Below are 14,619 nucleotides of genomic sequence, written 5' to 3'. Positions count from 1 at the left end.
CAGCTTCAAAATGCAGGTGTTTCAGCCTAGCTCAGTGCTTTCTGTGGTGGTGCCAAGTCTAAAATTAATTCGATAATTCAAGCCCCTTGGGTGCTGCCATAAGAGTTACATTAGAAGTGCCCATCCACGAAGGCTCAAGGTCCTTGGCCACAGATCAAATGATGTCAAATCACGTTATATCTACAGTAGTTTTGATTGGACTTTCAAAATCTTAGCTAGCAGTCATCATCATGAATCAAGTCAACAATCTACTGGCAAATCCTTTTTAATCCTTGTCATATGAAATAATGAAGAGAAATTATATATAAACTGTATCGGTGCTCATCGTCCATTGAACATAAACATTACACAAGTTGGAAATTCAACAATGAGTGGTTTGGAAGGAATCAGTGTCTAACTGCAAGCATTGCAAAGCAATCATTAGCCTGCTATTCAGTGGAGTGGCTGTGTGGTCCCAAGTCTAAGATCAAGGGTCTCTTTTCCTAGTTTACAATGATAAACATTCAACATTGGCCATGCTGTCAATGAAGAATGTTTGTGCCCCATGTAGGTTATAGGCTACATGTGGTGCACATGTAGCCTATAACCTGTTTTTAAGAAACTTAATCATTGAATATTGTAAGAGCTTTCATTGTCAGCTCATATACCCCCTTTATTTATCCTACGGTTCTGACTTGGTGTACAGGGAGAACACTGTAAGAAAGCTCCATGTTCTGAATTCTGTCGCTGTGCATTTCAAAAGTGCTGAACAAATATTTATATTGACTACATCCGTCCGAACTCGTCCATTAATGTCTTAATCGAAATTACGGATTACCTCTTATCCGCTTTTCGTCCCCTTATGCCATAGTTTGTACATCTCAATTGTCAGTAGAAACCACATTTGTTTAAGCAAGTCAGCCATATCAGCTATGTTTTTTTTAAAGGCAGTAAATGAGGCTGAATTAACGGTTTCACTGCCAGACAAGGCTCCACTAATGGCCAGGTGTAGCAGTGGTATAGTGCGATTAATGTATTGTTTAGTCTTGTGTTGTGTAATGATTTTGCTGGCATGCATCCCACATCTAATTTTTTTTTGCCCCAAAGATTTACTTGCTAAAATCGACACTGATTGTGTGGCCCTTAAGGCCAGTTACTCTAGATTTTTTGTTTGTTGCATCTACCTATCAATTTTGCATTTTGTTGGTATTTTGGTCCATTAACATTAGTATTTTCAAAAGGTAAACTGAACAATTTCCAAAACTTTAGGAAAATGTATATGTCTTTAGTTTGTCATACTAATTTTAAATTGTGTTACATTTAGATTTTTTTTGTCACTGGCCTACACACAATACCCCATAATATCAAAGTAGAATTATATTTAGAAATTAATTAAAAATGAAAAGCTGGAAAGTCTTGAGTCAATAAGTATTCAAACCACTTGTTATGGCAAGCCTAAATCAGTTCAGGAATAACAATTTGCTTAACAATTCACACATTGTGTGCAATAATAGTGTTTCTCATGATTTTTGAATGACTACCTCATCTCTGTACCCCACACATACGATTATCTGAAAGGTCCCTGGGTCGAGCAGTACATTTCAAACACAGATTCAACCATAAATACCAGGGAGTTATTCCAATGCCTTGCAAAGAAGGGCACCTATTGGTAGATGGGTAAAAAAAAAGCAGACATTAAATATCCCTGTGAGCGTGGTGATGTTACAAAATACACTTTGGATGATGTATCAATACACCTAGTCATTACAAAGATACAGGTGTCCGTCCTAACTCATTGCCAGAGAGGAAGGAGCCCGCTCAGGGATTTCACCATGAGCCCAATGGTGACTTTAAAACAGATACAGAGTTTAATGGCTGTGATAGGAGAAGCTGAGGCTGGATCAACAAAATCGTAGTTACTCCACAATACTAACCTAATTGACAGAGTGAGAAGGAAGTCTGTACAGAATAAAAATATTTCAAAACATACATCATGTTTGCACCAAAGCAATAAAGTAATACTGGAAAACAAATGTGACAGAGTAATTCGTTTTTTGTCCTGAATACAAAGTGTTACATTTCAGGCATATCCAATACAACACATTACTGAGGACCACTCTCCATATTTTCAAGCATAGTGGTGGCTGCATCATGTTATAGGTGTGCTTGTAATCACTAAGGACTGGGGAGTGTTTTAGAATAAAAAGGAAACAGTATGAAGCTAAGAACAGGAAAAATCTTAGAGGAAAACCTGGTGCAGTCTGCTTTCCACCAGACACTAGGAGATGAATTTGCCTTTCAGCAGGACAATAACCTATAACACAAGGCCAAATCTACACTGGAGTTGCTTACCAAGAAGACAGTGAATGTTCCTGAGTTGCCGAGTTACAGTTAAATCTACAGTCGTGGCCAACAGTTTTGAGAATGACACAAATATAAATTTTCACAAAGTCTGCTGCCTCAGTTTGTATGATGGCAATTTGCATATACTCCAGAATGTTATGAAGAGTGATTATATGAATTGCAATTCATTGCAAAGTCTCTCTTTGCCATGCAAATGAACTGAATCTCCCAAAAACATTTCCACTGCATTTCAGCCCTGCCACAAAAGGACCAGCTGACATCATGTCAGTGATTCTCTCATTAACACAGGTGTGAGTGTTGAGGAGGACAAGGCTGGAGATCACTCTGTCATGCTGATTGAGTTTGAATAACAGACTGGAAGCTTCAAAAGGAGGGTGGTGCTTGGAATCATTGTTCTTCCTCTGTCATCCATGGTTACCTGCAAGGAAACACGTGCCATCATCATTGCTTTGCACAAAAAGGGCTTCACAGGCAAGGATATTGCAACCAGTAAGATTGCACCAAAATTAACCATTTATCGGATCATCAAGAACTTCAAGGAGAGCGGTTCAATTGTTGTGAAGAAGGCTTCAGAGCGCCCAAGAAAGTCCAGCAAGCGCCAGGACCGTCTCCTAAAGTTGATTCAGCTGCGGGATTGGGGCACCACCAGTACAGAGCTTGCTCAGGAATGGCAGCAGGCATTTTCATCTCACTGTGCGTGCAGATGCACGCACAGTGAGATTAAAACTTTTGGAGGATGGCCTGGTGTCAAGAAGGGCAGCAAAGAAGCCACTTCTCTCCAGGAAAAACATCAGGGATAGATTGATATTCTGCAAAAGGTTCATGGATTGGACTGCTGAGGACTGGGTTAAAGTTATTTTCTCTGATGAATCCCCTTTCCGATTGTTTGAGGCATCTGGAAAAAAGCATGTCCGGAGAAGACAAGGTGAGCTCTACCATCAGTCCTGTGTCATGACAACAGTAAAGCATCCTGAGACCATTCATGTGTGGGGTTGCTTCTCAGCCAAGGGAGTGGGCTCACTCACAATTTTGCCTAAGAACACAGCCATGAATAAAGAATGGTACAACACATCCTCCGAGAGCAACTTCTCCCAACCATCCAGGAACAGTTTGGTGACAAACAGCCTTTTCCAGCATGATGGAGCACCTTGCCATAAGGCAAACGTGATAATTAAGTGGCTCGGGGAACAAAACATCAATATTTTGGGTCCATGGCCAGGAAACTCCCCAGACCTTAATCCCATTGAGAACTTGTGGTCAATCCTCAAGAGGTGGGTGGTCAAACATAAACCCACAAATTCTGACACACTCCAAGCATTGATTATGCAGGAATGGGCTGCCATCAGTCAGGATGTGGCCCAGAAGTTAATTGACAGCATGCCAGGGAGGATTGCAGAGGTCTTGAAAAAGAAGGGACAACACTGCAAATATTGACTCTTTGCATCAACTTCATGTAATTGTCACTAAAAGCCTTTGACACTTATGAAATGCTTGTAATTTTTATTTTTCCTTTATTTAACTAGGCAAGTCAGTTAAGAACAAATTCTTATTTTCAATGACGGCCTAGGAACAGTGGGTTAACTGCCTGTTCAGGGGTAGAACGACAGATTTGTACCTTGTCAGCTCGGGGGTTTGAACTTGCAACCTTCCGGTTACTAGTCCAACGCTCTAACCACTTGGCTACCATTATACTTCAGTGGTACTATACATGAGAAATGAGGAACAGAGGAGACTGTGTGAGGTTAGACATTTTTTCATAAAGTTGATATGTTGTCTTGGCAAAGGTGCATGCACAATTTTGAGTAAATTCCCCATAGAATTTAGCATGCCATAAATTTTGACATGATGAGAACGCCGTAGTAACCCAAACACATGCAACTTGTGCTGCAATATCCTTCCGCTATAAAATATAGTCTACCTATTTTGTTGTTTTCGCGTTGTAGAACGCAGCTTCACAGTATCAACACATAAAACACAAATATTAGTGTACTAAAAATATTGTCTTTGTGTGGAGAATGTCTTGTCTGTCCCGAAAAATGACCAGATTGACTCTTTACATAGCAGTGAAAATAGTCCGGCCATATAAAATCGCTTGTCCTCCTCGCTGTAGATCTTTTCCAGTCGCATGTTGAAGTTTGAACTGATCATGTCTAGCGATTCTCCTGATTACAACAGGTAAAAGCCTTGTTTCCTGGCGTCACCTTAAAATGACATGCATTTTCCATTAATCTTGTAGCTATTCGTAGAAAACTAGCTAGCTAGGTGGTTTACAACGCCGGACCCCATTGCCATTAGCTTGCTAGCTAAACGTTAGTTAACGTTAGCTAGCCACGTTAGTGTTCTGTCAATATGGTAGTTCACGTCCGCCTCATGGTTCGCTGATGCAAAGAACATGCAGGAAAATATACAATTTGATTATCTAGACACAATTTTGACATGCCTACAGTCAGTGAATGTGATGCTTACCACTAAAACCAGCTAGACAACGTCATATGGTGTCAACGGCCTAGTTCCAACCTAGGTTGACTTAAGTTTCAGCCAGACTAGAGTAATCAATTTATGGCTTTGACTCCAGCTAGTTTGGCTAAAGGATCTAGGTAGTTGGCTGACGTTAGCTAGTCAGCTTGCAAACATTTCAACGCACTGACTGAGTTGGCCGCAGGAATAGAAGAGGAGAAACTGTTTGTTGATCTTATTGAATTTCATAGGCTTATCAGCCCCAACGAAGATTAGTTAGCTAATGTTATGTAACTTGTGCCCCATCGGGATGTTGACACGTGCGAGACAAACCAACCAAATCGGTGACGTTGGGACACCACAGGTCTTACTCCATAAGCAACACTAGCTAAATGTAATTTAGATTCTACTGATGTAGTGTGGGATGATGGCACACCATCTTTCGGGACTGACCCTGGAATTTCAACTTTGTATTTTACTCATCACACTTTCATGTTAAACTTGGCTGATGTGGATTTTCCTGTCATTTATCCACCAACCCTCTCCCAATAACCATATTCAGGTTAATCTGAATGTTTTGGTTGCTCCGTTTGTCTGACTCTGCCCCTTATTTTCACCTATAGCTCAAGAGATCGTGAGCATGACGCAGGGCCAGAGGGGATGGAGCCTGATGGTGTCATCGAGGTACGTTTTCAACTCACTCCTTGCTAAATACAAATTACTTTGGTTAAAATAAATGCTGGATCAGATTATTGGTGTAATCTCTTCATGACTGCGTTGGTCTGAAAGTTTACCCGACTCCTTGCACACCACTTGTTAAAGAGGATTTCAGTTCCCTTCTGTAACAAGGGTTGAGTGAAATGATGGCTTTTCATCTTTCGGGACAGACCTGATGATGGTGACTACTTTTTATTCTGATCACTCAACCTCCAGCATAGACCTGCAGTTGACTCCCTGTAATAAACTACTTTTGTCGTCTTTATAATTTGTACACTGTAAACTAAATACTAATGTCATTGTGCAGAGCAACTGGAATGAGATTACAGACAACTTTGATGACATGGTCCTGAAGGAGACACTCCTTAGGGGTATTTATGCGTATGGTTTTGAGAAGCCATCGGCCATTCAACAGAGGGCAATCATTCCTTGTATCAAAGGTATGTAAATCAATGGTTTGTTTATACCAATAAATGAAAGTTAAACATCCTCTTATTCATTGAAATGATGGCATACCATCGTTCGGGACTGCAGTGGAGAACTACTTTTTAGTCTTACTGATCACTCAAGTGAATGAGGACTTAATTTGCATTCTGATCATGAAACCCCTTTGCTCCCACCCAGGCTACGATGTCATTGCCCAAGCCCAGTCGGGCACTGGCAAGACTGCCACGTTTGCCATCTCTATTTTGCAGCAACTGGACATGGAGCAGAAAGAGACCCAGGCTTTGGTACTGGCCCCCACCAGGGAGCTGGCTCAGCAGGTATGCTGTACCTGAGGTCAGGATAAACTTAAGTGTGTATCAGACCAAGGCGGCATATTAAATCTCAAACAAAAAGGTATTTATATTTTCCCCACTTCCTTCCTTCATGCAAAATCAACAAATTGGACTAAAGGAGGTGACGGATCTCTTAGGATCGGTGTAGTCTCTGTCCATGGCTGCATTGCTCTGAAAGTTGACCTGACTCCTTGCACACCACTTGTTATGGGGGGGGTTTCAGTTCCCTTCTGTAACGGGGGTTGAGTGAAATGATGGCATTTCATCTTTCGGGACAGACCTGATAATGGTGACTACTTTTTAGACTGATCACTCGAGAAACCCTCAAGTCAATATAATGCATTGATGTCAAGCGTAACTCACCATTAAACATTTTGACTCGTTTCAGATCCAGAAGGTGATTCTGGCTCTGGGAGACTACATGGGGGCTGCCTGCCACGCCTGCATTGGGGGCACCAACGTCCGCAACGAGATGCAGAAGCTGACGGCCGAGGCCCCCCACATAGTGGTTGGGACTCCAGGCCGGGTGTTTGACATGCTTAACAGGAGATACCTGTGTAAGTACTCATCAGTGTAAGTATCTGCCATCTGACCAACTCATTTCTCTCGTCCATTGGTAATCTTTAGAGGCCTTCCTAGCTTGTTGATAAAATGCATGTGCTAAATTGCAGTCTTGTCTACTATATTATAGCTCCAAAATGCATCAAGATGTTTGTCCTGGACGAAGCTGATGAGATGCTGAGTCGTGGTTTTAAGGATCAGATCTATGAGATCTTTCAGAAACTGAGCACAAACATTCAAGTAGGTCTCCTCTTTATATACACACGGAACATGTATACATACACACATACATGTAAAGTGTTGGTTTCGTGAGCTGAAATGAAAAGATCCCAGAAAATGACCATACTAAAAGCTTGTGTTTCAAATGTGGTGCACAAATTTGTTTACATCCCTGTTAGTGAGCATTTTTCCTTTGCCAAGCTGATCCATCCACCCGACAGGTGCTGCATATCAAGAAGCTGATTAACAGGGATGCAAACTAGTCGCCTTTCAGCGAAATGTATCGTTTTGAATCCAAAACGGGTAACCTACGTGATCTGTGTAGATCAGATGAAAAAAGGCTCAGCCAATTGTTTACGTAACCGAATCCAGCACGTGACTGAAGAGACAACCAACTTGCTAGTTACAGCATCAGCGTGCGTTCTGGAAAGACCGCGGCAAGTGGAAAGGCAGTTTGCCCGTTAGAGCAGCGCGTCCCCTGAATGATAACGAAGAGGTAGGTGAGAAGCCTGACCACGGGGGTGGGAAGGTGATAACGTGTACTTCATGAGCTGTAACCGAAAAACACTGGCGTTATTTGGAAAGTTTGAGTTGCGGGAGCAAGTGTGGTGGAACAAGAATTGTTAGCATTAAGTATCTTGCTAGCTGGATTGAATTCTCCATTAGCTAGCCAGAGAAATGTTGAGCAACTTAGCTGATCAAATAATTGAGTTTGATGTGAAAATTAACTGGATAATAGTCAGACCGCTTGCTAACGTTAGTAACATAAACAATTCGCTATAGTATTAAGTGGTATACGACTCCTTGACAATCCTCAAGTTAGTTGCGTACTGGACCCTGGCAATCTTTGTGAAATGTTAGTTTCTCTATGAACTAATGTCTTCCTTCTACGGTATGTGGTTAATTTTCAGGGTGAAGAATTGGGTCAAAAATTAGGCGGTAGTTGTCAGAAAAGTGGATTCAGGGATCAAGTGTAGCTGGAGCTGGGCCTGGCTTAAGCTGGATGCCACTATAGAGGTGAAGGGAACACCACACTTCCCCCTCTTTCTCGCTTGTTCACTTTTTCAATACAGTGGATAAAAAGAGCTGTGCCAACAAAGGGGCTCTTGTTGGCACATTGTAGAACCCATGTACACTTTGCCTGTGGAAAATGTAATAACGTGCAGTGTAGCCCAGAGATATTGCTTTTGTTGTGTTGAACTTGACAGTAACACGTGTGGGAAGGGGGATTATTATGTTTTTATTCAGTGAACGTTTTTGCACACATGTAGCCTTGTGCACTTGATTGACTTTTTTCTGTAGTTGTCGCTATAAAAGAGCAAAAATAGAATGCCTATTTCATTCTATTTCTGACTGTCTCAGATACCGCAGGTGAATGAATTTCTACTCGAACAGTGTCAGGGAAGCTCATCTGCATGGTCGTCCTCAGTAGGGTCTTGACCTGACTGCAGTTTGGCGTCGTAACTGACTTCAGTGGGGAAAATGCTCACCTCCGATGGCCACTGGCACGCTGGAGAAGTGTGCTCTTCACAGATGAGTGTTTCAACAGTACCGAGCACACTGTATGCTGTCGTGTGGGCAAGTTGTTTGCTGAAGTTAACGTTGTGACGCGTGGCCCATGGTGGAGGTAGGGTTATGGTATGGGCAGGAATTAGCTATGAACAGTGTTTTTTATCAATGGCAATTTGAATGCAGAGACAGTGACGAGATCCTGAGGCCCATTGTCGTGCCATTTAATCCGCTGCCATAACCTCATGTTTCAGCATAATGCTTGAAGGATCTGTACACAATTCCTGGAAGCTGAACATTTCCCAGTTCCATGGCCTGCATACTAACCAGACATGTCACCCATCGATAATATTAGGGATGCTCTGGGTCGATGTTATCCAGCAACTGCAAAACCTGGACCCGTACAAATCAGCTGGGCTTGACAATCTGGACCCTCTATTTCTGAAACTATCCGCCGCCATTGTCGCAACCCCTATTACCAGCCTGTTCAACCTCTCTTATCATATCGTCTGAGATCCCCAAGGATTGGAAAGCTGCCGCAGTCATCCCCCTCTTCAAAGGGGGAGACACCCTGGACCCAAACTGTTACAGACCTATATCCATCCTGCCCAGCCTATCTAAGGTCTTCGAAAGCCAAGTCAACAAACAGATCACTGACCATCTTGAATCCCACCGTACCTTCTCCGCTATGCAATCTGGTTTCCGAGCCGGTCACGGGTGCACCTCAGCCACGCTCAAGGTACTAAACGATATAACCGCTATCGATAAAAGACAGTACTGTGCAGCCGTCTTCATCGACCTGGCCAAGGCTTTCGACTCTGTCAATCACCATATTCTTATCGGCAGACTCAGTAGCCTCGGTTTTTCCAATGACTGCCTTGCCTGGTTCACCGACTACTTTGCAGACAGAGTTCAGTGTGTCAAATCGGAGGGCATGTTGTCCGGTCCTCTGGCAGTCTCTATGGGGGTGCCACAGGGTTCAATTCTCGGGCCGACTCTTTTCTCTGTATAAATCAATGATGTTGCTCTTGCTGCGGGCGATTCCCTGATCCACCTCTACGCAGACGACACCATTCTCTATACATCCGGCCCTTCCTTGGACACTGTGCTATCTAACCTCCAAACGAGCTTCAATGCCATTCAACACTCCTTCCGTGGCCTCCAACTGTTCTTAAACGCTAGTAAAACCAAATGCATGCTTTTCAACTGTTCGCTGCCTGTTCGCTTCAGAGCTCGGGTATTTTCTGTGTACCAGGGAGCTAGTTTCTTATGAGAAATGTTTTTAGTTTTTAGGGGTGCAACAGCATCTAGGGTATTGCGCAAGGTTAAATTGAGTTCCTCAGTTAGGTGGTTAACTGATTTTTGTCCTCTGGCGTCCTTTGGTAGACAGAGAGAATCTGGAAGGACATCAAGGAATCTTTGTGTTGTCTGTGAATTTATAGCACGACTTTTGATGTTCCTTGGTTGGGGTCTAAGCAGATTATTTGTTGCAATTGCAAACGTAATAAAATGGTGGTCCGATAGTCCAGGATTATGAGGAAAAACATTAACATCCACAACATTTATTCCATGGGACAAAACTAGGTACAGAGTATGACTGACAGTGAGTGGGTCCAGAGACATGTTGGACAAAACCCACTGAGTCGATGATGGCTCCGAAAGCCTTTTGGAGTGGGTCTGTGGACTTTTCCATGTGAATATTAAAGTCACCAAAGATTAGAATATTATCTGCTATGACTACAAGGTCCGAGGAATTCAGGGAACTCAATGAGGAACGCTGTATATGGCCCAGGAGGCCTGTAAACAGTAGCTATAAAAAGTGATTGAGTAGGCTGCATAAATTTGACTAGAAACTCAAAAGACGAAAACGTCTTTTTTTTTTTGTAAATTGAAACGTCTGCATTTGCATCTGAAGCTGGGCTTGTAGCACAGCTATCCTCACCGTAAGGCGATCGTTCTCCTGTATATTAGGAGTACAGTGACTGCAATTAGAAGGCATCATGTTAATGTTACTACTTAGCTTCGGCTGTTGGAGGTCCTGACGAACCATGTCCAGATAAAGCGTCCGGAGTGAAAAAGTTGAGGGGGAAAAAAATATAAACGGTAATTAAAAAGTAAAAACCGTAAAGTTGTCAGGTAGCAAAATAGGTTGGCAACAAAATGTACAGCAACACGTAAACAAGTCTAAGCTGGATGTGGAGGATCTGGGCTGGCGCGGTTACACGTGGCCTGTGGTTGTGAGGCCGTTTTGGCTGTACTACCAAATTCTCAAACTGTTCAAATCAAATTTTATTTGTCACATACACATGGTTAGCAGATGTTAATGCGAGTGTAGCGAAATGCTTGTGCTTCTAGTTCCGACAATGCAGTAATAACAAGTAATCTAACTAACAATTCCAAAACTACTGTCTTGTACACAGTGTAAGGGGATAAAGAATATGTACATAAGGATATATGAATGAGTGATGGTACAGAGCAGCATAGGCAAGATACAGTAGATGGTATCGGGTACAGTATGTACAAATGAGATGAGTATGTAAACAAAGTGGCATAGTATAGTATAAAGTGGCTAGTGATACATGTATTACATAAGGATACCGTCGATGATATAGAGTACAGTATATACGTATGCATATGAGATGAATAATGTAGGGTAAGTAACATTTATATAAGGTAGCATTGTTCGAGGTGGCTTATGGTAGATTAACATTAAAATCTCAGACAACAGCTCTGGTGAACGTTCCTGCAGTTTGCATGCCAATTACACACTCCCTCAACCTGAGACATTTGTGGCATTGTGTCCCCAGCACAAGGTGCATCTGTAATGATCATGCTGTTTAGTCAGCTTTTTGAAGTGCTACATGTGTCAGTGCTACATGATTATCTTGGCAAAATAAGAAATGCTGATGTAAACCATTTTATACACAATTTTTGGTTTGGACATTTTCTGGGGTCTTCAGCTCAAACATGGGACCAACATTTTACATGTTGCATTTTTAACATTTTTGTACAGTAACTCAGTAAAATGTTGTGCAAGTATACACAACTGTTTTGCAGTCTTTGCTGAAGAGCATAGAAGCTGAATATGTGACCTTATATTCACAAGGCAATCATATGGGATTGTTTTCCCTAGTCACTTTATGTGGAAGTGGGGTGACTGGTTAGCTTGGTTTCTGCCATAATGCCAGCAGAGTATTGCGTGGAGGGAGAGCACTACGCGCTGTGCTGGAAATGCGTCGGGGTCTAACCTCATTCTTAATATTCGTTAACTTCTGTCTCGAGGCCCAGTGCGACAATGAATCGGCCACTTTGGATGACAAAGTGCATGTCTCCAGTTCACCTTGTTACAAGTGTTTTCTCCGGTATATCCACAGGTGGTCCTCCTCTCTGCTACCATGCCTGCGGATGTCCTGGAGGTGACCAAGAAGTTCATGCGAGAGCCCATTCGCATCCTGGTGAAGAAGGAGGAGCTTACCCTGGAGGGTATCAAGCAGTTCTACATCAATGTAGAGCGCGAGGTGGGTTGTGCTCACCAACACCATGGCTCCACATTTATTCAGTTGCAAATATTGAGTTCCTGTAGTCCAACCAAGTATATAGCATTTAAAGCACCCCGCTAAAATTGTCGGGGGTGAAGCCTCTGGGCTTGACCCTTGTGAGCATGGGTACACCAAAGGAAGAGAAGTGAAGGCAGCGCCGCCAATGAGACTAGGGCGAGCCATTTACTGTCCGGTGTCTTGTGTCTCAAGGTTCTGTGCTACAATCTAATGATCCATTTAGAAATAATTTGTCATAAGGCTAGCCAGGCCTGCTCAGTAAAATGACCTGTACCCTTCCTGTTTCTTCCAGGAGTGGAAGTTGGACACGCTGTGTGACCTGTACGAGACTCTGACAATCACTCAGGCAGTCATCTTCCTCAACACCAGGAGGAAGGTTGACTGGCTGACGGAGAAGATGCACGCAAGGGACTTCACTGTCTCTGCTCTTGTAAGATCACCAAACACATTGCTATGAGAATTATAATGGAGATCAAAATGCCTTCATGTTGGACAGTTGTATTGTAAAGTTCAGGTTGAATGAACATGTTTTAAATGTGTTTTTCTTTCTTTTTTTAGCATGGAGACATGGATCAGAAGGAAAGGGATGTGATCATGAGGGAGTTCCGATCTGGCTCCAGCAGAGTGCTCATCACTACTGACTTACTGGTGAGGCTAGAATATCACTGCTCTGTCATTAGTGATGATTTTTAACATGGGTACATGTTGCGTTATCCCAAAATGCAACCCCAAAGGATTTTTCCTCTGCGATGGCCCTGTTATGGCTTTGAGCTAATATCTTTTGGGAGATGAAAGGTCTGTTCTCCACCACGGGTTTCTCTCGCTGTAGGAATCTGTTACTTAATGTCAGACTACATTTCAAAATCAATTGTGCTTTTGATATTCATGTCGGTGCCTCAACTTTGCTTCTTTCTAACTAGTGTTATGTGTTGCTATTCCAGGCTCGAGGAATTGATGTGCAGCAGGTTTCCCTTGTCATAAACTATGACCTTCCTACAAACCGAGAGAATTATATTCACCGGTATGTAGTTTGAAGTAGATGCCTTGTGGTATGACTTGAGTCTTTAATGTAGTTGCCAAGTTTGGACCTGATATTGTGTTCCCCCTCATTTCTACAGAATTGGTCGCGGTGGCCGTTTTGGCCGAAAAGGCGTGGCTATTAACTTTGTGACCGAAGAGGACAAGCGTATCCTTCGGGATATCGAGACGTTTTACAATACGACAGTTGATGAGATGCCTTTGAACGTGGCTGACCTGATTTGAACCAGTGGTTTGAGAATTTTAATTTTTAGCGCGGTGCTAGCGGTCGTACACTTGCATTGTGCTTACGTTAATTGTTCGAGGTAAACTTCTCTCAATGCTATGCCTGAATCAGACTTTGGATATTTTGTAGGATAAGGCGACGTCGAATGGTCTCTGGTGGACAGTTGTAGATTCAAACCTTTTTTAAAGAGTTTGTTGGTCAGAGCTACGAAAGCCTTGGCGACAGGTAATATTATGGTTCTCATCACTTTATTTCGGTGTTCAACAAAGGTTTGTGTAGTAGATGTGCTTGACCGTTTAGTGATCTTCTTGTGGACAAAACGGTATAAGTGCTGTATTAATAAGTCTGCCAATTATGTTACGCTAACAAATGTTCTGTGTAATTGCAATTCTGCACTATTTGTTATAGATTTAACCCTCTATTTTATGCAATGTGTCAATTTAAGTGTACTCTATTTTATCACTTTGTCCAAGTCCTTGGTTTTACCATATTTTGCTCACATGCAGTTTACCTCTTAGTTTTTCCAGAACACAACGTTTAGAGCGTGTAGCTATTCTCCCTTAAACTATGAATGTATTAATAAAACCGAACTTGCTGTACTAAATGATAGCATGCATTGTAATTTATTACATGTTTTAAATCGTTGGCGAATTACCTACTTTTCAAACCTCTCCCTGGGGACCTCAAGCAGTTTCATGCATTTATCTATACCGGAGCTACTAGCGCACCTGATTTTTATCTTGTCAGCTGATATCCAGCCCTTGTTTAGATCTAATCAGGTGTTCTATTTCAGGGCTACAATCAGGGAGGGAGGCTTCAGTGTTGTAATTTTTTGAATTTATTTTTGAATTAAAAAAATAAATAAATTGTGCGCATTTTCTGACACGTTACATTGGTGTCAAGTGATCGGACCTTGCAGCCACGACAGTGCGTGCGCTTGGCCAGTGAGCGCCTATAATACCCTGAATACATCTGCAAAAATAAATGTAGAAATCTGTTATTCAGTTATTGCACCCACACTGCTCGCGGGTGTCAACAAGCGTCTGCGTTGCCACGGGCTAAAATAGAAGTGCTTTCTATTTTTGGCGCAGATTGCGCTGCAAGTCCTGCCTCTCCCATCTCCTCGGTTTATAGAAGCAGATACCCACGTGCCAGCTCATTGATTATACCCACGTGGGTGATTGAGAGATGAGCTGTGTTGCCTGTCGTGGTG

At 42.4% G+C, this 14,619-nt stretch overlaps 1 protein-coding gene, 1 long non-coding RNA gene and 4 other non-coding genes across 10 annotated transcripts; 5 read left to right on the top strand and 1 right to left on the bottom strand.

Annotated features, from left to right (window-relative positions):
- Positions 1–1,824: 1,824 nt before the first annotated feature.
- On the bottom strand, positions 1,825–5,143 carry LOC149981689 (uncharacterized). The gene is made up of 2 exons (XR_016482432.1): positions 4,810–5,143; positions 1,825–2,761 (listed from the first exon to the last, which is right to left on the bottom strand). It is a non-coding gene; the product is annotated as an uncharacterized LOC149981689 (long non-coding RNA).
- Positions 4,210–14,010, top strand: eif4a2 (eukaryotic translation initiation factor 4A2). Of its 5 annotated transcripts, XM_090181895.1 has the most exons (12): positions 4,389–4,518; positions 5,424–5,484; positions 5,825–5,957; positions 6,142–6,281; positions 6,685–6,853; positions 6,988–7,097; positions 7,486–7,572; positions 11,960–12,103; positions 12,435–12,572; positions 12,701–12,790; positions 13,084–13,163; positions 13,261–14,010. In XM_090181895.1, the coding sequence occupies exons 1-12, from the start codon at positions 4,469–4,471 to the stop codon at positions 13,403–13,405; spliced, it is 1,347 nt and encodes a 448-aa protein (XP_090038021.1). In that variant the 5' UTR covers positions 4,389–4,468; the 3' UTR covers positions 13,406–14,010. The 5 variants fall into 5 exon arrangements, with proteins under 5 accessions (XP_090038019.1, XP_021468520.2, XP_090038021.1 ...); XM_090181893.1 differs by lacking the exon at positions 7,486–7,572 and having other exon boundaries at positions 4,210–4,518; positions 6,685–6,869; XM_021612845.3 differs by lacking the exon at positions 7,486–7,572 and having other exon boundaries at positions 4,283–4,518.
- LOC118965690 (small nucleolar RNA SNORD2) lies at positions 5,218–5,288 on the top strand. Its single transcript, XR_005053068.2, has one exon. It is a non-coding gene; the product is annotated as a small nucleolar RNA SNORD2 (small nucleolar RNA).
- Positions 5,654–5,724, top strand: LOC118965691 (small nucleolar RNA SNORD2). Its single transcript, XR_005053069.2, has one exon. It is a non-coding gene; the product is annotated as a small nucleolar RNA SNORD2 (small nucleolar RNA).
- LOC118965644 (small nucleolar RNA SNORD2) lies at positions 6,015–6,084 on the top strand. Its single transcript, XR_005053027.1, has one exon. It is a non-coding gene; the product is annotated as a small nucleolar RNA SNORD2 (small nucleolar RNA).
- On the top strand, positions 6,541–6,611 carry LOC118965689 (small nucleolar RNA SNORD2). The gene has a single exon (XR_005053067.1). It is a non-coding gene; the product is annotated as a small nucleolar RNA SNORD2 (small nucleolar RNA).
- Positions 14,011–14,619: the final 609 nt, after the last annotated feature.

Source organism: Oncorhynchus mykiss, chromosome 8 (assembly GCF_057628025.1).
Source record: "Oncorhynchus mykiss isolate SJ-2025 chromosome 8, ASM5762802v1, whole genome shotgun sequence".
Taxonomy (NCBI): Eukaryota; Metazoa; Chordata; class Actinopteri; order Salmoniformes; family Salmonidae; genus Oncorhynchus; species Oncorhynchus mykiss.
This window is presented reverse-complemented; position numbering and strand designations above follow the sequence as displayed.